This window comes from Panulirus ornatus, chromosome 1, assembly GCF_036320965.1.
Source record: "Panulirus ornatus isolate Po-2019 chromosome 1, ASM3632096v1, whole genome shotgun sequence".
NCBI classification, from domain to species: Eukaryota; Metazoa; Arthropoda; class Malacostraca; order Decapoda; family Palinuridae; genus Panulirus; species Panulirus ornatus.
This window is the reverse complement of record NC_092224.1, coordinates 477,765-504,036: the sequence shown is the minus strand read 5'-3', so window position 1 is coordinate 504,036 and position 26,272 is coordinate 477,765. Positions and strand designations below refer to the sequence as shown.

The 26,272-nt window shown below is 41.4% G+C and overlaps 1 protein-coding gene across 2 annotated transcripts in view; it reads left to right on the top strand.

Annotated features, from left to right (window-relative positions):
* The window catches only part of LOC139753343 (ribosomal protein S6 kinase alpha-5-like), a 258,307-nt gene extending 242,993 nt beyond the window's left edge, over window positions 1-15,314 (top strand). For both annotated transcript variants that reach the window (XM_071669832.1, XM_071669738.1), the window contains 2 exons: window positions 4,778-5,001; window positions 14,366-15,314. In XM_071669832.1, coding sequence (XP_071525933.1) covers window positions 4,778-5,001; window positions 14,366-15,076 — 935 coding nt within the window. In that variant the 3' untranslated portion in view covers window positions 15,077-15,314. The remainder of the gene's footprint in view (window positions 1-4,777; window positions 5,002-14,365) is intronic.
* The last annotated feature ends 10,958 nt before the right edge of the window (window positions 15,315-26,272 follow it).

Below are 26,272 nucleotides of genomic sequence, written 5' to 3'. Positions count from 1 at the left end.
TATATATATATATACCTGGGGTAGGGGAGAAAGAATACTTCCCACGTAATCCCTGCGTGTCGTAGAAGGCGACTAAAAGGGAAGGGAGCGGGGGCTGGAAATCCTCCCCTCTCGGTTTTGGTTTTTTTTTTTTCAATTTTCCAAAAGAAGGAACAGAGAAGGGGGCCAGGTTAGGATATTCCCTCAAAGGTCCAGTCCTCTGTTCTTAACGCTACCTCGCTAATGTGGGAAATGGCGAATAGTATGAAAGAAAGAAAAAGATATATGTATTATATATTATACTTTGTCGCTGTCTCCCGCGTTTGCGAGGTAGCGCAAGGAAACAGACGAAAGAAATGGCCCAACCCCCCCCCCATACACATGTATATACATACGTCCACACACGCAAATATACATACCTACACAGCTTTCCATGGTTTACCCCAGACGCTTCACATGCCTTGATTCAATCCACTGACAGCACGTCAACCCCGGTATACCACATCGCTCCAATTCACTCTATTCCTTGCCCTCCTTTCACCCTCCTGCATGTTCAGGCCCCGATCACACAAAATCTTTTTCACTCCATCTTTCCACCTCCAATTTGGTCTCCCTCTTCTCCTCGTTCCCTCCACCTCCAACACATATATCCTCTTGGTCAATCTTTCCTCACTCATTCTCTCCATGTGCCCAAACCACTTCAAAACACCCTCTTCTGCTCTCTCAACCACGCTCTTTTTATTTCCACACATCTCTCTTACCCTTACGTTACTCACTCGATCAAACCACCTCACACCACACATTGTCCTCAAACATCTCATTTCCAGCACATCCATCCTCCTGCGCACAACTCTATCCATAGCCCACGCCTCGCAACCATACAACATTGTTGGAACCACTATTCCTTCAAACATACCCATTTTTGCTTTCCGAGATAATGTTCTCGACTTCCACACATTCTTCAAGGCCCCCAGAATTTTCGCCCCCTCCCCCACCCTATGATCCACTTCCGCTTCCATGGTTCCATCTGCTGCCAGATCCACTCCCAGATATCTAAAACACTTTACTTCCTCCAGTTTTTCTCCATTCAAACTCACCTCCCAATTGACTTGACCCTCAACCCTACTGTACCTAATAACCTTGCTCTTATTCACATTTACTCTTAACTTTCTTCTTTCACACACTTTACAAAACTCAGTCACCAGCTTCTGCAGTTTCTCACATGAATCAGCCACCAGCGCTGTATCATCAGCGAACAACAACTGACTCACTTGCCAAGCTCTCTCATCCCCAACAGACTTCATACTTGCCCCTCTTTCCAAAACTCTTGCATTCACCTCCCTAACAACCCCATCCATAAACAAATTAAACAACCATGGAGACATCACACACCCCTGCCGCAAACCTACATTCACTGAGAACCAATCACTTTCCTCTCTTCCTACACGTACACATGCCTTAAATCCTCGATAAAAACTTTTCACTGCTTCTAACAACTTGCCTCCCACACCATATATTCTTAATACCTTCCACAGAGCATCTCTATCAACTCTATCATATGCCTTCTCCTGATCCATAAATGCTACATACAAATCCATTTGCTTTTCTAAGTATTTCTCACATACATTCTTCAAAGCAAACACCTGATCCACACATCCTCTACCACTTCTGAAACCACACTGCTCTTCCCCAATCTGATGCTTTGTACATGCCTTCACCCTCTCAATCAATACCCTCCCATATAATTTACCATGAATACTCAACAAACTTATACCTCTGTAATTTGAGCACTCACTCTTATCCCCTTTGCCTTTGTACAATGGCACTATGCACGCATTCCGCCAATCCTCAGGCACCTCACCATGAGTCATACATACATTAAATAACCTTACCAACCAGTCAACACAATACAGTCACCCCCCATGGAAGCGGAAGTGGATCATAGGGTGGGGGAGGGGGCGAAAATTCTGGGAGCCTTGAAGAATGAGTGGAAGTCGAGAACATTATCTCGGAAAGCAAAAATGGGTATGTTTGAAGGAATAGTGGTTCCAACAATGTTGTATGGTTGCGAGGCATGGGATATGGATAGAGTTGTGCGCAGGAGGATGGATGTGCTGGAAATGAGATGTTTGAGGACAATGTGTAGTGTGAGGTGGTTTGATCGAGTAAGTAACGTAAGGGTAAGAGAGATGTGTGGAAATAAAAAGAGCGTGGTTGAGAGAGCAGAAGAGGGTGTTTTGAAATGGTTTGGGCACATGGAGAGAATGAGTGAGGAAAGATTGACCAAGAGGATATATGTGTCGGAGGTGGAGGGAACGAGGAGAAGTGGGAGACCAAATTGGAGGTGGAAAGATGGAGTGAAAAAGATTTTGTGTGATTGGGGCCTGAACATGCAGGAGGGTGAAAAGAGGGCAAGGAATAGAGTGAATTGGAGCGATGTGGTATACCGGGGTTGACGTGCTGTCAGTGGATTGAATCAGGGCATGTGAAGCGTCTGGGGTAAACCATGGAAAGCCGTGTAGGTATGTATATTTGCGTGTGTGGACGTATGTATATACATGTGTATGGGGGTGGGTTGGGCCATTTCTTTCGTCTGTTTCCTTGCGCTACCTCGCAAACGCGCGAGACAGCGACAAAGTAAAAAACAAACAAAAAACATATATATATATATACATATCTTATCCCTGGGGATAGGGGAGAAAGAGTACTTCCCACGTATTCCTGCGTGTCGTAGAAGGTGACTAAAAGGGAAGGGAGCGGGGGGGCTGGAAATCCTCCCCTTTCGTTTTTTTTTTAATTTTCCAAAAGAAGGGACAGAGAAGGGGGCCAGGTGAGGATATTCCCTCAAAGGTCCAGTCCTCTGTTCTTAACGCTACCTCGCTAATGCGGGAAATGGCGAATAGTATGAAAAAAAAAAATATATACATATCCATACATATTCGCCATTTCCCACATTAGCAAGGTAGCGCAAAGAACAAAGGACTGAGCCTTAGAGGGAATATCCTCACTTTGTGTTAATTAACTTGCAGTAATGGTGGAACCAATGTATATGGTTAGATGGATTTTTTTTTTTTTTTTTTTTTTTTATACTTTGTCGCTGTCTCCGGCGTTTGCGAGGTAGCGCAAGGAAACAGACGAAAGAAATGGCCCAACCCCCCCCCATACACATGTACATACACACGTCCACACACGCAAATATACATACCTACACAGCTTTCCATGGTTTACCCCGGACGCTTCACATGCCCTGATTCAATCCACTGACAGCACGTCAACCCCTGTATACCACATCGCTCCAATTCACTCTATTCCTTGCCCTCCTTTCACCCTCCTGCATGTTCAGGCCCCGATCACACAAAATCCTTTTCACTCCATCTTTCCACCTCCAATTTGGTCTCCCTCTTCTCCTCGTTCCCTCCACCTCCGACACATATATCCTCTTGGTCAATCTTTCCTCACTCATTCTCTCCATGTGCCCAAACCATTTCAAAACACCCTCTTCTGCTCTCTCAACCACGCTCTTTTTATTTCCACACATCTCTCTTACCCTTACGTTACTTACTCGATCAAACCACCTCACACCACACATTGTCCTCAAACATCTCATTTCCAGCACATCCATCCTCCTGCGCACAACTCTATCCATAGCCCACGCCTCGCAACCATACAACATTGTTGGAACCACTATTCCTTCAAACATACCCATTTTTGCTTTCCGGGATAATGGTCTCGACTTCCACACATTTTTCAAGGCTCCCAAAATTTTCGCCCCCTCCCCCACCCTATGATCCACTTCCGCTTCCATGGTTCCATCCGCTGCCAGATCCACTCCCAGATATCTAAAACACTTCACTTCCTCCAGTTTTTCTCCATTCAAACTCACCTCCCAATTGACTTGACCCTCAACCCTACTGTACCTAATAACCTTGCTCTTATTCACATTTACTCTTAACTTTCTTCTTCCACACACTTTACCAAACTCCGTCACCACATAATAAACTTCCCAAAAATAATCACAGTAGGAGTTCCAAAGCCTTGTATTGTAAGTTCCCTTATGTCTTAAAATCAAGAAGTCATTTTGCTTAAAAGAATTTTCAGTCTTCCAGTTTTAAAAATAAGGGAAGTATTCTCACATATATATTCCATGTAAGAGGACTGGCTGGTACTATTGCCCATAAAACCAGTCATGGAAAAAATGGGGAGACCTTCTTCCAACAGATGCTTCTTTCCCATGGCCACATATGCTCTACATTATCAATTACAGTCAACTTCAATTTTTCAAACACCAAATTATGCTTCATCCACTTTCTTAACATTCTTTTACTGTTTCATCTCTCTACATTTTTCTGTTTTTTCCAGTGTCAGTACTTCTACTTCTCTCTTTCTTCTCACACATCCTTAGAGTTCTTCAAGAACAAACAACATGCATCAGCTACTGTTATCTTGGACACATGAGATGCTTGTTCTTGCTAGTTCTCAGATACCTAATCATGCAAGTCAATCCTTATATAAATGTTATTTTCAAGAGTCTCCATAACAACTGAATGGATAATGTACAAAATAATGTTGGGTAGAATACTTGTTTTGTAAACAATTACACGGGCATATAAATTTGAGTGAGCTATGCGAGGGAGTCATGTAAGAGGAGACTCTTCTGCAGTTGCCACCTACTTGATGGAAGTTCCCATAGAGAACAGGCATCAAACATATAGATAGAATAGATAGATGAAAGTGCAAGTCAATAACTGTATCTCAGTGTATTTAATATGGTAAACTGTAATAAAATTCTATTTTTCAGGACTTTTAACTGTAGATGCCTCTAAACGTCTGACTATAAGTGAATTGCTCCAAGATGAGTGGCTTCAAGGTGGCCCACCCTCTGTTTTCTCAGCCACTCCTCTTATGACACCCACTATCCTCAGTGCCCGACCTACACTCAATGGCCCAGTCACAGCTGAAGCAGGGGTTAAGCAAGCTTTTCATGCATTCCATATAGCTACTAGAGAAGGATTTCGTTTGTTGGTAAGTGAAGAATGACTTTATGTTTAGTTCTGTAACTGACAAGGTACTTTGACCCACAACATACTTACAAGCACCTATGATAAGATCTTGCCATGTGGCAAGGCTAGAGTATAGCACTTACAAAATGCACCACTTGATATCAAGACTACAATCCTCTGCTAACAAACATATTGCACTGTCATCATCTTTTAGCCAAAATATCCTTCATTTGTCATACATATCATAACAGATGCAATTTTTCATCAGAGTTGGTTAGTCTCATTCAGTAGAAATCACTGCCTATTGCAGCTATAGATGAAATACACACCTGTATTACTGATATGAATGAAAAAGTAATCATGTCTTACCTATATTGTGGTGAAAATATGACAATATCGTCAACCACATTGGGAAGTGTGGTTATCAAACAAAATGTAACATCATCTGCTCGTGGTCCAAGTCTTCAACCAAAACATCAAAATTTTCATTTTACACTTGTTGGGGTACTAATTTCATCATAATGTGCCATAAGAGGAAAAAAGATAATACAGGTATTGTACCTGTTGTTCTTTGGCAGAACTCATTGTCTACAGAGTGGCTATTGCCACCTTCGCTTCCCATCAACTAACACTGATTCCCCAAAAGGAACACTGCTTCCTCCTTAGCTACAGGCCTATTGTTTTCCTGAAGTAAAGTTTTCCTTTGATAATAACTCGTCAGCAATGTTTGATTAACATTACATTAAAATTATTGGTAGGCTTTTAAAGGTCAACGTAGGTTGTGTTTTAACATTACTGTAACCATTTCCCTCACCACATTACTCATGTATTACAATACATATTAACATGTTAAATCATGCATCAGTCATCACACTCCCCTCTGTCTGAAAAGTGGTGTGCACTACCTTAGCTACCTACCAAGAAATGCTACTTCCCCCAAAGGAACACTGCTTCTTTCCTGGCTACTAGCCTGCTGTTTTCCTGAAGTACACCTCTCTGTTGATAACTCAAATAAGCAGTGTTTAACTAATGATATGGTATAATTATTTGTATGCTTTAGAAGATGAACATTGGCTATGTTCTGTCAAAACTACTGTAACCACTTTACTCACCACATTTACTCATACACAACGGTGAATGTTAACTCATGCATCAGTTATCACACACACTCATCTGCAAAGCAGTGTGCACCACCTCGTTCACCTGCCAAGGAACACAGCTTCCTCAATGATCCATACATACACTGAAAATCCTTACCAACCAGTCAACAACACTGTCACCCTCCCTTCTCAATAAATTCATCTGTAATGCCATCCACTCCAGCAACCTTGCCACATTTCATCTTTCTAAAGGCTGTCAATGTGAGTAAATGTGAATAAGAGCAAGGTTATTAGGTACAGTAGGGTTGAGGGTCAAGTCAATTGGGAGGTAAGTTTGAATGGAGAAAAACTGGAGGAAGTGAAGTGTTTTAGATATCTTGGAGTGGATCTGTCAGCGGATGGAACCATGGAAGCGGAAGTGGATCATAGGGTGGGGGAGGGGGTGAAAATTTTGGGAGCCTTGAAAAATGTGTGGAAGTCGAGAACATTATCTCGGAAAGCAAAAATGGGTATGTTTGAAGGAATAGTGGTTCCAACAATGTTGTATGGTTGCGAGGCGTGGGCTATGGATAGAGTTGTGCGCAGGAGGATGGATGTGCTGGAAATGAGATGTTTGAGGACAATGTGTGGTGTGAGGTGGTTTGATCGAGTAAGTAACGTAAGGGTAAGAGAGATGTGTGGAAATAAAAAGAGCGTGGTTGAGAGAGCAGAAGAGGGTGTTTTGAAATGGTTTGGGCACATGGAGAGAATGAGTGAGGAAAGATTGACCAAGAGGATATATGTGTCGGAGGTGTTGGGAACGAGGAGAAGAGGGAGACCAAATTGGAGGTGGAAAGATGGAGTGAAAAAGATTTTGTGTGATCGGGGCCTGAACATGCAGGAGGGTGTAAGGAGGGCAAGGAATAGAGTGAATTGGAGCGATGTGGTATACAGGGGTTGATGTGCTGTCAGTGGAGTGAATCAAGGCATGTGAGGCGTCTGGGGTGGACCATGGAAAGCTGTGTAGGTATGTATACACGTGTGTGGACATGTGTATGTACATGTGTATGGGGGGGGGGGGTTGGGCCATTTCTTTCGTCTGTTTCCTTGCGCTACCTCGCAGACGCGGGAGACAGCGACAAAGTATAAAAAAAAAAAAAAAAAAAAAAAAAAAAAAGGCTGTCACCACCTTTTCTCTCTTCACCAAACCACTTTCCATGATTCTCTCACTCTATCTTCAAACACATTCAACAGTCCTTCAAAATACTCAATCCATTTCTTATTCTCACTTTATCACTACCTGTTATCACTTCCCCTTTTGCCCCCTTCACCAATGTTCCAGTATGTTATATTTGTTTTTCACACATTATCAACCTCCTTCTAAAGCCAGTTCTTGTGCTCTCTAAAGTTTACTAATTCTCATTATTCCTAACTCTCATTTGCCCTCTTTTTAAACCCCTGCACCTTCCTCTTGACTCCCTGCCACTTTCTCTTACACATCTTCCAATCATTTGCATGCACTCCTTCCCTGTAATTACCTCCCAGACACCTCTTTTCTCTTTCACTAGCAACTTTACTTCTTCAGCCCACCACTCACTCTAACCTGCCCACCTCCCACCTTTTGCATGCCAATGCATATCTTGCACGTGCCAGCACTGCTTCCCTAAATATCTCCCATTCCTTACCTACTCCTCTTGCTTCATATAATGTCACCTTTTGCCAATATACACTCAATCTCTTTTGGTATTTCTTCACACGTCTCTTTTCCAAGCTCACTTACTATCACCCCTCTTTTCTCAACGACACTGTTTCCTCTTCTGAAAACATAATTCTTCACCCTTGCCTCCACAAGATAGTTATCAGACATCCCACCAGGTTCCTCTCTGCACCTTTACATCCAAAAGTCTCTCTTTTGCATGCTTATGATTAATGTTTTTTATTATATCATTATACATAATCGCTGTTTTCTGCATCAATGAGGTAGTGCCTGGAAACAGATGAAGAATACACATTTAAGCATATAAACGCCCACATACACATACATATACATATCAAGATATACATACATATGCATACACACATGCAGACATTACATACATATACATGTATGCTTGCCTTCCTCCCTTCCCATCGCTACCATACCCCACAGGAAAACAGCATCGCTATCCCCTGCTTCAGTGGGGCAGCACCAGGAATAGTAAAAAAGGGCACATTCGTTCACACTCAGTCTCTAGCTGTCATGTGTAATACACCAAAACTACAGCTCCCTATCCACATCCAGGCCCCACAGACCTTTCCATGGTTTACCCCTAGACACTTCACATGCCCTGGTTCAGTCCAGTGACAGCACGTCGACCCTGGTATACCATATCATTCCAATTCACTCTATTCCTTGCACACCTCTCACCCTCCTGTATGTTTAGGCCCCGATCGCTCAAAATCTTTTTCACTCCATCCTTCCACCTCCAATTTGGTCTCCTACTTCTCCTTGTTCCCTCCACCACTGACACATATATCCTCTTTGTCAATCTTTCCTCTCCCATTCTTTTCATGTCCAAACTATCTCAACACACCCTCTTCTGCAATCTCAACTAAACTCTTTTTATTTCCACACTTCTCTCTTACGTTACATTACTTACTCAATCAAACCACCTCACACCACATATTGTCCTCAAACATTTCATTTCCAACACATCCACCCTCCTCTGTACAACCCTACCTAGAGCCCATGCCTTGCAACCATATAACATTCAAACATACCCATATTTGCTGTCCAAGATAACATTTTATCCTTCCACACATTCTTCATCGCTCCTAGAACCTTCGCCCCCTCCCCCACCCTGTGACTCACTTCCACTTCCATGGTTCCGTCCACTGCTAAGGCCACTCCCAGATATCTAAAATGCTTCTCTTCCTCCAATTTTTCTCCATTCAAACTTACATCCCAATTAACTTGTCCCTCAATCCTACTGAACCTAATAACCTTGCTCTTATTCACATTTACTCTCAAGTTTCTCCTTTCACACACTTTTCCAAACTCAGTCACCAACTTCTGCAGTTTCTCACAGGAATCAGCCACTAGAGCTGTATCATCGGCAAACAACAACTGACTCACTTCCCAGGCCCTCTTGTTCACAACAGACTGCATACTCGCCCCTCTCTCCAAAACTCCTGCATTTACCTCCCTAACCACCCATCCATAAACAAATCAAACAACCATGGGGACATCACACACCCTTGCCGCAGACCGACATTCACTGGGAACCAAATACTATCCTCTCTTCCTACTCTTACACATGCCATACATCCTTGGTAAAAACCTTTCACCGCATCTAGCAACTTACCTACCACACCATACACTCTTACAACCTTCCACAAAGCATCTCTATCAACCCCATCATATGTAGCATTTATGGACCTGGAGAAGGCATAATTAATTTTTTTTTTTCTTTTTTTGCTTTGTCGCTGTCTCCCGCATTTGCGAGGCAGCGCAAGGAAACAGACGAAAGAAATGGCCCAACCCACCCCCATACACATGTATATACATACGTCCACACACGCAAATATACATACCTACACAGCTTTCCATGGTTTACCCCAGACGCTTCACATACCCTGATTCAATCCACTGACAGCACGTCAACCCCGGTATACCACATCGATCCAATTCACTCTATTCCTTGCCCTCCTTTCACCCTCCTGCATGTTCAGGCCCCGATCACACAAAATCTTTTTCACTCCATCTTTCCACCTCCAATTTGGTCTCCTACTTCTCCTCGTTCCCTCCACCTCCAACACATATATCCTCTTGGTCAATCTTTCCTCACTCATTCTTTCCATGTGCCCAAACCATTTCAAAACACCCTCTTCTGCTCTCTCAACCACGCTCTTTTTATTTCCACACATCTCTCTTACCCTTACGTTACTTACTCGATCAAACCACCTCACACCACACCTTGTCCTCAAACATCTCATTTTCAGCACATCCATCCTCCTGCGAACAACTCTATCCATAGCCCACACCTCGCAACCATACAACATTGTTGGAACCACTATTCCTTCAAACATACCCATTTTTGCTTTCCGAGATAATGTTCTCGACTTCCACACATTCTTCAAGGCTCCAAGGATTTTCGCCCCCTCCCCCACCCTATGATCCACTTCTGCTTCCATGGTTCCATCCGCTGCCAGATCCACTCCCAGATATCTAAAACACTTTACTTCCTCCAGTTTTGCTCCATTCAAACTTACCTCCCAATTGACTTGACCCTCAACCCTACTGTACCTAATAACCTTGCTCTTATTCACATTTACTCTTAACTTTCTTCTTTCACACACTTTACCAAACTCAGTCACCAGCCTCTGCAGTTTCTCACATGAATCAGCCACCAGCGCTGTATCATCAGCGAACAACAACTGACTCACTTCCCAAGCTCTCTCATCCCCAACAGACTTCATACTTGCCCCTCTTTCCGAAACTCTTGCATTTACCTCCCTAACAACCCCATCCATAAACAAATTAAACAACCATGGAGACATCACACACCCCTGCCGCAAACCTACATTCACTGAGAACCAATCACTTTCCTCTCTTCCTACACGTACACATGCCTTACATCCTCGATAAAAACTTTTCACTGCTTCTAACAACTTGCCTCCCACACCATATATTCTTAATACCTTCCACAGAGCATCTCTATCAACTCTATCATATGCCTTCTCCAGATCCATAAATGCTACATACAAATCCATTTGCTTTTCTAAGTATTTCTCACAAACATTCTTCAAAGCGTGATCCACACATCCTCTACCACTTCTGAAACCACACTGCTCTTCCCCAATCTGATGCTCTGTACATGCTTTCACCCTCTCAATCAATACCCTCCCATATAATTTACCAGGAATACTCAACAAACTTATACCTCTGTAATTTGAGCACTCACTCTTATCCCCTTTGCCTTTGTACAATGGCACTATGCACGCATTCCGTCAATCCTCAGGCACCTCACCATGAGTCATACATACATTAAATAACCTTACCAACCAGTCAATAATACAGTCACCCCCTTTTTTAATAAATTCCACTGCAATACCATCCAGACCTGCTGCCTTGCCGGCTTTCATCTTCCGCAAAGCTTTTACTACCTCTTCTCTGTTTACCAAATCATTTTCCCTAACCCTCTCACTTTGCACACCACCTCGACCAAAACACCCTATATCTGCCACTCTATCATCAAACACATTCAACAAGCCTTCAAAATACTCACTCCATCTCCTTCTCACATCACCACTACTTTTTATCATCTCCCCATTTGCGCCCTTCACTGAAGTTCCCATTTGCTCCCTTGTCTTACGCACTTTGTTTACCTCCTTCCAGAACATCTTTTTATTCTCCCTAAAATTTAATGATACTCTCTCACCCCAACTCTCATTTACTCTCTTTTTCACCTCTTGCACCTTTCTCTTGACCTCCTGTCTCTTTCTTTTATACATCTCCCACTCAATTGCATTTTTTCCCTGCAAAAATCGTCCAAATGCCTCTCTCTTCTCTTTCACTAATAATCTTACTTCTTCATCCCACCACTCACTACCCTTTCTAATCAACCCATCTCCCACTCTTCTCATGCCACAAGCATCTTTTGTGCAATCCATCACTGATTCCCTAAATACATCCCATTCCTCCCCCACTCCCCTTACTACCATTGTTCTCACCTTTTTCCATTCTGTACACAGTCTCTCCTGGTACTTCCTCACACAAGTCACCTTCCCAAGCTCACTTACTCTCACCACCCTCTTCACACCACCATTCACTCTTCTTTTCTGAAAACCCATACAAATCTTCACCTTAGCCTCCACAAGATAATGATCAGACATCCCTCCAGTTGCACCTCTCAGCACATTAACATCCAAAAGTCTCTCTTTCGCACGCCTGTCAATTAACACGTAATCCAATAACGCTCTCTGGCCATCTCTCCTACTTACTTACGTATACTTATGTATATCTCGCTTTTTAAACCAGGTATTCCCAATCACCAGTCCTTTTTCAGCACATAAATCTACAAGCTCTTCACCATTTCCATTTACAACACTGAACACCCCATGTATACCAATCATTCCCTCAACTGCCACATTACTCACCTTTGCATTCAAATCACCCATCACTATAACCCGGTCTCGTGCATCAAAACCACTAACACACTCATTCAGCTGCTCCCAAAACACTTGCCTCTCATGATCTTTCTTCTCATGCTCAGGTGCATATGCACCAATAATCACCCATCTCTCTCCATCAACTTTCAGTTTTACCCATATTAATCGAGAATTTACTTTCTTACATTCTATCACATACTCCCACAACTCCTGTTTCAGGAGTACTGCTACTCCTTCCCTTGCTCTTGTCCTCTCACTAACCCCTGACTTTACTCCCAAGACATTCCCAAACCACTCTTCCCCTTTACCCTTGAGCTTCGTTTCACTCAGAGCCAAAACATCCAGGTTCCTTTCCTCAAACATACTACCTATCTCTCCTTTTTTCACATCTTGGTTAAATCCACACACATATAGACACCCCAGTCTGAGCCTTCGAGGAGGATGAGCACTCCCCGCGTGACTCCTTCTTCTGTTTCCCATTTTAGAAAGTTAAAAAATATAAGGAGGAGAGGATTTCTGGCCCCCCACTAATATGTAATCCAATAATGCCCATTGACCATCTCTCTACTCACATATACATACTTTTTTATGTTCTCTTTTTATACAAGGTATTTCCAATCATCAATCCCTTTTCAGCACCCAACTTCACAAGCTGTTCTCCAATTCTTTTCATAATATTGAATACCCCATGCCCCCCAGTTATACCCTCGACTTCCATATTACTCACCTTTACATTCAAATCACCCATCGCTAATTACATCAAAACTGCTGACACACTCACTTAGCTGCTCCCAAAACATTTGCCCGTCATGATCTTTCCTCTCGTGGCCAGGTGCAGAAGCACTAATAATAACTCATCTTTTGCCGTCCACTTTCATTTTTACCCACATCAGTCTCGAGTATTTTCATATATATAGTAACAGATTACTTGTGTGTGTGTGGTGAATTTACCAAATGAAATAATGTTCAGATTGGAACACTACTAGGCATACAATGCATCCCACCATTGGTAAAACGTCTAAACACCTTATTATGCAATAACTTTATAATTTCCAATATGTTACATCCCTCATATACATGTATAAACATCATTCATATAAATCTATATATATCATCTACCTACAAATATTTCGTTGCTGCCTGAACAGTGCAAAAGTTATGTACTATCTCTTCATAGTACTCTGATGGTTATTGTCCATGTGAATGAAAAAAGTGACAAGAGAATGTTGCCATATTAGGGCATAGATTTCTTGCCTAAATATTCCTTTGGACAGTTCCATTCCAAGAAATCCCATTTGATATAGTCCAAGTGAATGGAAAAAGAAGTGTGTTACATTTGACATGCCTAAAATGAATAGGTTAATATGAATGGCATTATGATTAATTCTATATTTCAAATTGAAATACTGCACTGCTTTTTTCAGTTTTGGAAAAGAATCATCAGTAAAAGTACAACATTCTCTTCTCTTTCCCCATTACAATCACCATGACTAACTATGACTAACTAACCTACTAACTGAAAAAAGAGTTAATGATTATAATATAAATGGAAACAGGAGTCTTCATTTCACTGGATTGACAAGCCCCCTAACCCTCCCTCCAGAAACATCTTTGATTATCCTATGCCAATGAGAAGCCTCCTATCAAGTATAGGTTGCTAAATAATGAAATGAGAACATTTGCATGCAAGCACTATCACTGGACTGAATTTTACATGTGTTAAATTTGCCATGGCTGATCAAATGCATAAACACATACCTCATATGAGAACACATTAAGTAACCAGAGATTTCATCTTGCATATGTCACAGAACCAAGTTTTGATTGCATTTTACATTTGATTTGAATTATTCCACTTCTTGCCTATCTTATGAAAACATGAAATTTTAATGAAAACCTCCTGTTCGAGTAATTACATTTGGTCTACAGTTTTTCTTATGATGCAAATATCTTTTCATAGTTAGTGACTAATTAATTAGGTCTAATAATACAGAGAAGGAGGCCAGGTGAGGATATTCTCTCAAAGGCCCAGTCCTCTGTTCTTAACGCTACCTTGCTAATGCAGGAAATGGCGAATACTATGAAAGAAAGTAAAAAATATTATTCATATAGATTATACATACAAAAATGTTCAGATATGGTTTATGTTATTTTCAGGATGTTAGTAATGCACGTCTGGCTCAACGCAGAAAAAATAAGAAATCCTCAACTGATGCCCGAAGCCATTCTTCTACCTCATCCCTCTCCTCTACCTCATCAGCGTCTTCCCTCACCTCTGTTCGCACACCTAGTAAATCAGATCGCTGCAGTTCCTCACTAGGTGCAACTCCAAAGAAGGAAGAAAGTATATTTGACTTTGGAGAAGCAAGAGTCAAAGCTTACTTGTCAAGTATAGAGTCTTCATCTGAAATATCCTTTCCAGCCACTCCAAGCATGGTTCTTACATTACCAAGCCCACGGTCCAAGGGCAGTTCAAAAGGCAGTTCTCTGGGTTCCTTTGACTTTTCCAGGGGTGAAAGATGTACTGAACCATTGTCTAAGTCTGACACTTCTGTTGGCTTATCCCCAGAGATCAGCTCACCAAGTAGTTCTACAGTGTCTTACAGAAAGCAGGATCAGTGCCTTGCATTTCAAGAACAGTGTGACCTTAGTGAGATGCAGATCGATGCATCACAAACCAAAAGTTCTGAGAATCCACTCAAATCCTCTCCTTGTGCATTAGGTAATGAGTTTTCAGGACCACAAACTCGATCTAGGAAAAGAAAGCTAGAAAAAATCTGTGATGCTGATGTGACTGTAGTCAAACATACGTTCAAAGGTAGAAACACTCGTAGTAGGAGATTTGATACTATAGTAATAGATGATTGATGAGTGACAGTTTTAAGGCATTACAAGACACACTTTCCAGATTTTGACTAAGAATATTTTATCTTTAGCTTAAAGCTCAGAGATTGCTTTATTATATACCTGAATGTATATTATATATCTGATCTGATATGTACATACAGATTACATTATTATTATAACAGTTATACTCTAAAGTATATGTTATGTAGGATTTAAAATGTGCAATCAGAAAAAATCCATAAATAAAATGCACTTGATATTAGTACTATTACTGACCAATTATTAAATATTCCCAGCATCTTGGGGTAATATTCTGCTATGACTGCCTTTTTTCTATTTTCTAACCCTAATTTTTGTGGGGCACAGTGCTCTCACTCTATAAGATGCATTATAGCACAAGTTGATACAGGAGGACTTGAAGTGGCTCCTGACATTTCAAAAAAATATCCTCATTCCCTTTTGAGCTATCATAAAAACCGTGTCTGCTACTCTGACACCGTAAAAGATATTCAAGTGAAACACAGAAAAGTGCTGTGTTGAACAGCACTATATCCCCTTTCAACCAGCATGGTCTTGTACTGATAAAGATCGTGATATATAGTGATCATAAAATCTACTGCTATACTAAAGTTATTTACAGTGAGCTCATCTGTCCCCAGTAAGATTCATGATGTACAAAGTCTTATGGCTTAGAGCATGATGCATAGCTTCAGGATTTCTCCTTTTTTTTTGTTTACCCTTTTTTTCTTTCCTCTTCTCCTTTTTCTCCAGAAAATATTGTCAGTACTACTTTTACCAATGACACAAAATTTGAATATCCCAAGCCTTCAACTCATATGTGCTTGTATGCATGCTGAACAATGAAAAACAGAAAAACAACTGTGACTGAGCTTTCACGATACTGAATAAGCCCTCAGATATGCACATAAAGTGTGATAATTATTTGTTCACAATCCAGTTTTACTCTTTAGGGTCTCTTATGGGTTTTCAGTTATGATTTCTTATTGCACATCATACACTTTACATTAAGTATATACTGAAGAACTAAAAAGCAGTTAATATATGCTAAATGTAAATGGCAAGTGTTTTGGGAGCAGCTAAGTGAGAGTGTTAGTAGTTTTGATGCACCAGACCGGGTTATAGTGATGGGTGATTTCAAAGGTGAGTAATGTGGCAGTTGAGGGAATAATTGGTGTACATGGGGTGTTTGGTGTTGTAAGTGGAAATGGTGAAGAGCTTGTAGATTTATGTGCTGAAAAAGGACTTGTGATTGGGAATACCTGATTTAAAAAGAGAGATATACATAAGTATACATATGTAAGTAGGAGAGATGGCCAGAGAGCGTTATTGGATTATGTGTTAATCAATAGGTGCGCGAAAGAGAGACTTTTGGATGTTATGTGCTGAGAGGTGCAACTGGAGGGATGTCTGATCATTAGCTTGTGGAGGCGAAGGTGAAGATTTGTAGAGGTTTTCAGAAAAGAAGAGAGAATGTTGAGATTAAGAGAGTGGTGAGAGTAAGTGAGCTTGGGAAGGAGACTTGTATGAGGAAGTACCAGGAGAGACTGAGTATAGACGGAAAAAGGTGAGAACAAAGGATATAAGGGGAGTGAGGGAGGAATGGGATGTATTAAGGGAAGCAGTGATGGCTTGTGCAAAAGATGCTTGTGGTATGAGAAGCATGGGAGGTGAGCAGATTGGAAAGGGTAGTGAGTGATGGGATGAAGAAGTAAGATTATTAGTGAAAGAGAAGAGAGAAGCATTTGGACGATTTTTGAAGGGAAATAATGCAAATGAGTGGGAAATGTATAAAACAAAGAGGCAGGAGGTCAAGAGAAAGGTGCAAGAGGTGAAAAAGAGGGCAAATGAGAGTTGGGGTGAGAGAGTATCATTAAATTTTAGGGAGAATAAAAAGATGTTTTGGAAGGAGGTAAATACAGTGCATAAGACAAGGGAACAAATGGGAACTTCAGTGAAGAGGGCTAATGGAGAGGTGATAACAAGTAGTGGTGATGCGAGGAGATGGAGTGAGTATTTTGAAGGTTTGTTGAATGTGTCTGACGATAGAGTGGCAGATATAGGGTGTTTTGGTCGAGGTGGTGTGCAAAGTGAGATTGTTAGGGAGAATGATTTGGTAAACAGAGAAGAGGTAGTAAAAGCTTTGCGGAAGATGAAAGCCGGCAAGGCAGCAGGCTTGGATGGTATTGCAGTGGAACATGTTAAAAAAGGGGGTGATTGTACTGTTGACTGGTTATTTAATGTATGTATGACTCATGGTGAGGTGCCTGAGGATTGGCGGAACGCTTGCATAGTGCCATTGTACAAAGGCAAAGGGGATAAGAGTAAGTGTTTAAATTACAGAGGTATAAGTTTGTTGAGTATTCCTGGGAAATTATATGGGAGGGTATTGATTGAGAGGGTGAAAGCATGTACAGAGCATCAGATTGGGGAAGAGCAGTGTGGTTTCAGAAGTGGTAGAGGATGTGTGGATCAGGTGTTTGCTTTGAAAAATGTATGTGAGAAATACTTAGAAAAGCAAAGGGATTTGTATGTAGCATTTATGGATCTGGAGAAGGCATATGATACAGTTGATAGAGATGCTCTGTGGAAGGTTCTAAGAATATATGGTGTGGGAGGCAAGTTGTTAGATGCAGTGAAAAGTTTTTATCGAGGATGTAAGAAATGTGTACGTGTAGGAAGAGAGGAAAGTGATTGGTTCTTAGTGAATGTTGGTTTGCGGCAGAGGTGTGTAATGTCTCCATGGTGGTTTAATTTGTTTTTGGATGGGGTTGTTAGGGAGGTGAATGCAAGAGTTTTGGAAAGAGGGGCAAGTATGCAGTCTGTTGTGGATGAGAGAGCTTGGGAAGTGAGTCAGTTGTTGTTCGCTAATGATACAGCGCTGGTGGCTGATTCATGTGAGAAACTGCAGAAGTTGGTGACTGAGTTTGGTAAAGTGTGTGAGAGAAGAGAGTCGAGAGTAAATGTGAATAAGAGCAAGGTTATTAGGTACAGTAGGGTTGAGGGTCAAGTCAATTGGGAGGTAAGTTTGAATGGAGAAAAACTGAAGGAAGTGAAGTGTTTTAGATACCTGGGAATGGATTTGGCAGCGGATGGAACCATGGAAGCAGAAGTCAATCATAGGGTGGGGGAGGGGGCGAAAGTTCTGGGAAGCATTGAAAAATGTGTGGAAGTCGAGAATGTCATCTTGGAAGGCAAAAATGGGTATATTTGAAGGAATAGTGGTTCCAACAATGTTATATGGTTGCGAGGCATGGGCTATACATAGAATTGTGCCGAGGAGGATGGATGTCCTGGTAATGAGATGTTTGAGGACAATATGTGGTGTGAGATGCTTTGATCGAGTAAGCAATGAAAGGGTAAGAGAGATGTGTGGTAATAAAAAGAGTGTGGTTGAGATAGCAGAAGAGGGTGTTTTGAAATGGTTTGGTCACATGGAGAGAATGAGTGAGGAAAGATTGACAAAGATGATATATGTGTCAGAGTGGAGGGAACGAGGAGAGGTGGGAGACCAAATTGGAGGTGGAAAGATGCAGTGAAAAAGATTTTGAGTGATTGGGGCCTGAACATGCAGGAGGGTGGAAGGCGTGCAAGGAATAGAGTGAATTGGAACGATGTGGTATACTGGGGTCGACGTGCTGTCAATGGATTGAACCAGGGCATGTGAAGCACCTGGGGTAAACCATAGAAAGTTTGTGGGGCCTGGATGTGGAAATGGAGCTGTGGTTTCGGTGCATTATACACGACAGCTAGAGACTGATTGTGAATGAATGTGGCCTTTGTTGTCTTTTCCTAGCGCTACCTCATGCACATGCGGGGGGAAGGGGGTTGTCAATTCATGTATGGTGGGGTGGCGACGGGAATGAATAACGGCAGACAGTATGAATTATGTACATGTATATATATGTATGTGTCTGTGTGTGTATATATATGTATACGTTGAGATGTATAGGTATGTATATATGTGTGTGTGTGTGTGGACGTGTATGTATATACATGTGTATGTGGGTGGGTTTGGCCATTCTTTCATCTGTTTCCTTGTGCTACCTCACTAACGTGGGAGACAGCGACAAAGTATAATAAATGTAAATGGAACATCTAAGTGCTACAGGTATGTCAAAAGGGAAGATATACAGGTCCAAACTTGCTTCATACCTATATGGTGAGGGAAAATCACTGTCAAAGAATTACATCTGGCCATTGTTCACAAGTGTAAATTTTGAATCAATTTTTCTTTTTTCAACAAAACTCTAGTGAATGCTTGCTTTATTGCATAAAACTTTGTATTTGAAGATAGTGAATTCTGAATGAAACCATTTGGTCTAGTCAATAGTATTGCTAGTCACTTATAAAATTTTGTGAAGTTAATCCTTTGCATAAGGAGTATGCAAGGTATTAAGAATATATGGTGTGGGAGGCGAGTTGTTAGAAGCAGTGAAAAGTTTTTATCGAGGATGTAAGGCATGTGTACGTGTAAGAAGAGAGGAAAGTGATTGGTTCTCAGTGAATGTAGGTTTGCGGCAGGGGTGTGTGATGTCTCCATGGTTGTTTAATTTGTTTATGGATGGGGTTGTAAGGGAGGTAAATGCAAGAGTCCTGGAAAGAGGGGCAAGTATGAAGTCTGTTGGGGATGAGAGAGCTTGGGAAGTGAGTCAGTTGTTGTTCGCTGATGATACAGCGCTGGTGGCTGATTCATGTGAGAAACTGCAGAAGCTGGTGACTGAGTTTGGTAAAGTGTGTGGAAGAAGAAAGTTGAGAGTAAATGTGAATAAGAGCAAGGTTATTAGGTACAGTAGGGGTGAGGGTCAAGTCAATTGGGAGGTGAGTTTGAATGGAGAAAAACTGGAGGAAGTGAAGTGTTTTAGATATCTGGGAGTGGATCTGTCAGCGGATGGAACCATGGAAGCGGAAGTGGATCATAGGGTGGGGGAGGGGGCGAAAATTTTGGGAGCCTTGAAAAATGTGTGGAAGTCGAGAACACTATCTCGGAAAGCAAAAATGGGTATGTTTGAGGGAATAGTGGTTCCAACAATGTTGTATGGTTGCGAGGCGTGGGCTATGGATAGAGATGTGCGCAGGAGGATGGATGTGCTGGAAATGAGATGTTTGAGGACAATGTGTGGTGTGAGGTGGTTTGATCGAGTAAGTAACGTAAGGGTAAGAGAGATGTGTGGAAATAAAAAGAGCGTGGTTGAGAGAGCAGAAGAGGGTGTTTTGAAATGGTTTGGGCACATGGAGAGAATGAGTGAGGAGAGATTGACCAAGAGGATATATGTGTCGGAGGTGGAGGGAACGAGGAGAAGAGGGAGACCAAATTGGAGGTGGAAAGATGGAGTGAAAAAGATTTTGTGTGATCGGGGCCTGAACATGCAGGAGGGTGAAAGGAGGGCAAGAAATAGAGTGAATTGGAGTCATGTGGTATACAGGGGTTGACGTGCTGTCAGTGGATTGAAGCAAGGCATGTGAAGCGTCTGGGGTAAACCATGGAAAGCTGTGTAGGTATGTATATTTGCGTGTGTGGACGTGTGTATGTACATGTGTATGGGGGGGGGGGGTTGGGCCATTTCTTTCGTCTGTTTCCTTGCGCTACCTCGCAAACGCGGGAGACAGCGACAAAGTATAAAAAAAAAAAAAAAAAAAAAAGGAGTATGCAATATTGTATTCAAGACTGCTATTATATGTAGATGGCGTGCTACTGTGGCAAATCCCACGCTTAATAATGAAAGCTGCTAATCCCTGAAAGTTTTACTAATGGGACTGTGATACCCGATTTGATTTTGGCCTCATTCACCATTTACTTCTAAACAATCTGAAGATGTATATCTTCCTAGCTTCACCTACAAGCAAAGTTTATAAGCTTCTGAATCCTAGATTTTTTGGTATGAAAGGATGTCAGGTTTAGAACAAGTTCCATGCTCTAGGAGAAAAAATTGCACTGCACTAATCACATAACTTCAATTTAGTCTTCATCAATCCTACTATATCCAACATCTTGGGGAAATACACCGTTATCTCCAGGAACTTGTCCCATTATCTTGTCAGTACTTGTATAAGGAATCAATGGAATCTGAAGGATAGACCACTGTCACTATATTTCCCACAATACAGACTGAGGAACTGAATGAATCTCAGTTGTGCAAATTTCAGCTCAATGGTTCTCCATATAAATACTGGGTTTGGGACCATACAGCCCCTAAATATTGCTTTTAAAGTGTTCTTAACTACTACAGCAAAATCTTAAGCACATTACACAAGCATAGTCTGGAAAGACAATTAATGATTGACATATTTAGAAGAATAACTAAGAAAAAATGGTAGAGTTGAGATTGCCATCTATCACACAACTGCTCATGATCGACCAGTTCAAAACATTCTTCTTAAGGTAAATTGTATTTTTCATATTTTTTTGACAATCACTTTCACTGGGTCCTTACCCTATTGTTTCCCTAAATTTAAAAAATATATACGAGAAAACAACTGAAACAAATGGAAACTTTGCCTTCAATCCAAACATCAAAACATTTAACAAATAACCGAAAACAAAACATCAAACTGTATTTTTCATACATATGCAGTTCAATTAAGTATGTTCTTTTCCTAGACATGAATAAACAATCATCAGTATATTCAAAAACAGAAAGAAAATATATAACACAGATGGGAGTCCTACCTCACTCCCAAACATTAGTGATGGTCCTCATTTCAAATTTTCTGCTTATAACTGATAAAATATGTGGGTTCAATAACCATCAACATACTCAGGAAAGTATAAGAGAAAATAGCTGAAGGACAAGGAATTCTTACCTAATTCCCAATTATATTAATTTCAAAACTTTCAACATATAATTGATAAAATAATGAGGTAAATTAAGTTTTTAACATATTTTTATTACACAATACCTAATGCATGGATTATCATTCATCTCCATACACACTGAAATATTGGAGATAAAATTCTTACCTACTTCCTTAACATCTTAGTTTCAAAACATTCTACATATAACCAACAAAATAACCATTATCATCATTATTATTTTTATCATTATCATTACTGAGTGAATGTGTTAGTAGTTTTGATGCATGAGACCAGTTTATACTGATGGGTGATTTTAATGCAAAGGTGAGTAATGTGGCAGTCAAGGGAATAATTGGTGTACATGGGGTGTTCAGTGTTGTAAATGGAAATGGTGAAGAGCTTGTAGATTTATGTGCTGAAAAAGGACAGGTGATTGGGAATACCTGGTTTAAAATGAAAGATATACATAAGTATACGTATGTAAGTAGGAGAGATGGCCAGATATTGTTATTGGATTACATGTTAATTGATAGGCGCACGAAAGAGAGACTCTTGGATGTTCATGTGCTGAGAGGTGCAACTGGAGGGATGTCTGATCATTATCTTGTGGAGGCGAAGGTGAAGATTTGTAGAGGTTTTCAGAAAAGAAGAGAGAATGTTGGGGTGAAAAGAGTGGTGAGAGTAAGTGAGCTTGGGAAGGAGACTTGTGTGAGGAAGTACCAGGAGAGACTGAGTACAGAATGGAAAAAGGTGAGAACAAAGGAGGTAAGGGGAGTGGGGGAGGAATGGGATGTATTTAGAGAAGCAGAGATGGCTTGTGCAAAAGATGCTTGTGGCATGGGAAGCATGGGAGGTGGGCAGATTAAACAGGGTAGTGAGTGGTGGGCTGAAGAAGTAAGATTATTAGTGAAAGAGAAGAGAGAGGCATTGGACGATTTTTGAAGGGAAAAAATGCAAATGAGTGGGAGATGTATAAAAGAAAGAGGCAGGAGGTCAAGAGAAAGGTGCAAGAGGTGAAAAAGAGGGCAAATGAGAGTTGGGGGGATAGAGTATCATTAAATTTTAGAAAGAATAAAAAGATGTTTTGGAAGGAGGTAACCAAGTGCGTAAGACAAGGGAACAAATAGGAACTTCAGCGAAGGGGGATAATGGGGAGGTGATAACAAGTAGTCGTGATGTGAGAAGGAGATGGAGTGAGTATTTTGAAGGTTTGTTGAATGTGTTTGATGACAGAGTGGCAGATATAGGGTGTTTTGGTCGTGGTGGTGTGCAAAGTGAGAGGGATAGGGAAAATGATTTGGTAAACAGAGAAGAGGTAGTAAAAGCTTTGCAGAAGATGAAAGCTGGCAAGGCAGCGGGTTTGGATGGTATTGCAGTGGAATTTATTAAAAAAGGGGGTGACTGTACTGTTGACTGGTTGGCATGGTTATTTAATGTATGTATGACTCATGGTGAGGTGCCTGAGGATTGGCGGAATGCGTGCATAGTGCCATTGTACAAAGACAAAGGGGATAAAAGTGAGTGCTCAAATTACAAAGGTATAAGTTTCTTGAGGATTCCTGGGAAATTATATGGGAGGGTATTGGTTGAGAGGGTGATGCTCCCTTTTCACATCATGGCCCCAAAGAACTTTCCATGGTTTATCCCAGATGCTTCACACGCCCTAACTCAATCCATCAACAGCACGTCGACCCCGGCATACCACATATTTCCAATTCACTCTATTCCTTGCACGCCTTTCACCCTCCTGCATGTTCAGAACCCCCGGTCACTCAAAATCTTTTTCACTTCATCTTTCTACCTCAAATTTGGTCTCCCACTTCTCCTCGTTCCCTCCACCTCTGACATACATATCCTTTGTCAATCTTTCCTCACTCATTCTCTCCATGTGACCAAACCATTTTAAAACACCCTCTTCTGCTCTCTCAACCACACTCTTTTTATTACCACACATCTCTCTTATCCTTTCATTACTCATTCGATCAAACCACCTCACACCACATATTGTCCTCAAACAGCTCGTTTCCAGCACATCCACCCTCCTCTGCACAACTCTATCTATGGCCCATGCCTCGCAACCATATATCATTGTTGGAACCACTATTCCTTCAAACATACCCATTTTTGCTTTCCAAGATAACATTTTCGACTTCCACACATTCTTCAACATTCCCAAAACTTTTGTCCCCTCCCCAGCCCTATGATTCACTTCTGCTTCCATGGTTCCCTCCGCTGCCAAACCCACTCCCAGATACCTAAAACACTTCACTTCCTCCAGTTTTTCTCCATTCAAACTTACCTCAAAATTGACTTGTTCCTCAACCCTACTGTACCTAATAATCTTGCTCTTATTCACATTTACTCTCAGCTTTCTTCTTTCACACACTTTACCAAACTCAGTCACCAGCTTCTGCAGTTTCTCACATGAATCACCCACCAGCGGTGTATCATCAGCGAACAACAACCTACTCACTTCCCAAGCACTCTCATCCACAACAGACTGCATACTTGCCCCTCTTTTCAAAACTCTTGCATTCACCTCCCTAACAACCCCATCCATAAACAAATCAAACAACCATGGAGACATGTGCACCCCTGCCACAAACCTACATTCACAAAGATCAAATCACTTTCCCCTCTCCCTACACGTACACATGCCTTACATCCTCGATAAAAACTTTTCACTGCTTCTAACAACTAGCCTCCCACACCATACATTCTAAATACCTTCCACAAAGCATCTCTATCAACTCTATCATTTGCCTTCTCCAGATCCATAAATGCTACATACAAACCCATTTGCTTTTCTAAGTATTTCTCACATACATTTTTCAAAGCAAACACCTGATCCACACATCCTCTACCACTTCTGAAACCACACTGCTCTTCCCTAATCTGATGCTCTGTACATGCCTTCACCCTCTCAATCAATACCCTCCCATATAATTTCCCAGGAGTACTCAACAAACTTATAACTCTGTAATTTGAGCACTTTTATCCCCTTTGCCTTTTTACAATGGCACTATGCAAGCATTCTGCCAATCCTCAGGCACCTCACCATGAGTTATACATACATTGAATAACTTTATCAGCCAGTCAACTATACAGTCACCCCTTTCTTAATAATTCCACTGCAATACCATCCAAACCCGCTGCCTTGCCGGCTTTCATCTTTCGCAAAGCTTTTACTACCTCTTCTCTGTTTACCAAATCATTCTCCCTAACCCTCTCACTTTGCACACCACCTCGACCACCATATACATATGTATACATGTGGTGTGCAAAGTGAGAGGGTTAGGGAAAATGATTTGGTAAACAGAGAAGAGGTAGTAAAAGCTTTGCGGAAGATGAAAGCCGGCAAGGCAGCAGGTTTGGATGGTATTGCAGTGGAATTTATTAAAAAAGGGGGTGACTGTATTGTTGACTGGTTGGTAAGGTTATTTAATGTATGTATGACTCACGGTGAGGTGCCTGAGGATTGGCGGAATGCGTGCATAGTGCCATTGTACAAAGGCAAAGGGGATAAGAGTGAGTGCTCAAATTACAGAGGTATAAGTTTGTTGAGTATTCCTGGTAAATTATATGGGAGGGTATTGATTGAGAGGGTGAAGGCATGTACAGAGCATCAGATTGGGGAAGAGCAGTGTGGTTTCAGAAGTGGTAGAGGATGTGTGGATCAGGTGTTTGCTTTGAAGAATGTATGTGAGAAATACTTAGAAAAGCAAAGGGATTTGTATGTAGCATTTATGGATCTGGAGAAGGCATATGATAGAGTTGATAGAGATGCTCTGTGGAAGGTATTAAGAATATATGGTGTGGGAGGCAAGTTGTTAGAAGCAGTGAAAAGTTTTTATCGAGGATGTAAGGCATGTGTACGTGTAGGAAGAGAGGAAAGTGATTGGTTCTCAGTGAATGTAGGTTTGCGGCAGGGGTGTGTGATGTCTCCATGGTTGTTTAATTTGTTTATGGATGGGGTTGTTAGGGAGGTGAATGCAAGAGTTTTGGAAAGAGGGGCAAGTATGAAGTCTGTTGGGGATGAGAGAGCTTGGGAAGTGAGTCAGTTGTTGTTCGCTGATGATACAGCGCTGGTGGCTGATTCATGTGAGAAACTGCAGAAGCTGGTGACTGAGTTTGGTAAAGTGTGTGAAAGAAGAAAGTTAAGAGTAAATGTGAATAAGAGCAAGGTTATTAGGTACAGTAGGGTTGAGGGTCAAGTCACTTGGGAGGTGAGTTTGAATGGAGAAAAACTGGAGGAAGTGAAGTGTTTTAGATATCTGGGAGTGGATCTGGCAGCGGATGGAACCATGGAAGCGGAAGTGGATCATAGGGTGGGGGAGGGGGGGAAAATTCTGGGAGCCTTGAAGAATGTGTGGAAGTCGATAACATTATCTCGGAAAGCAAAA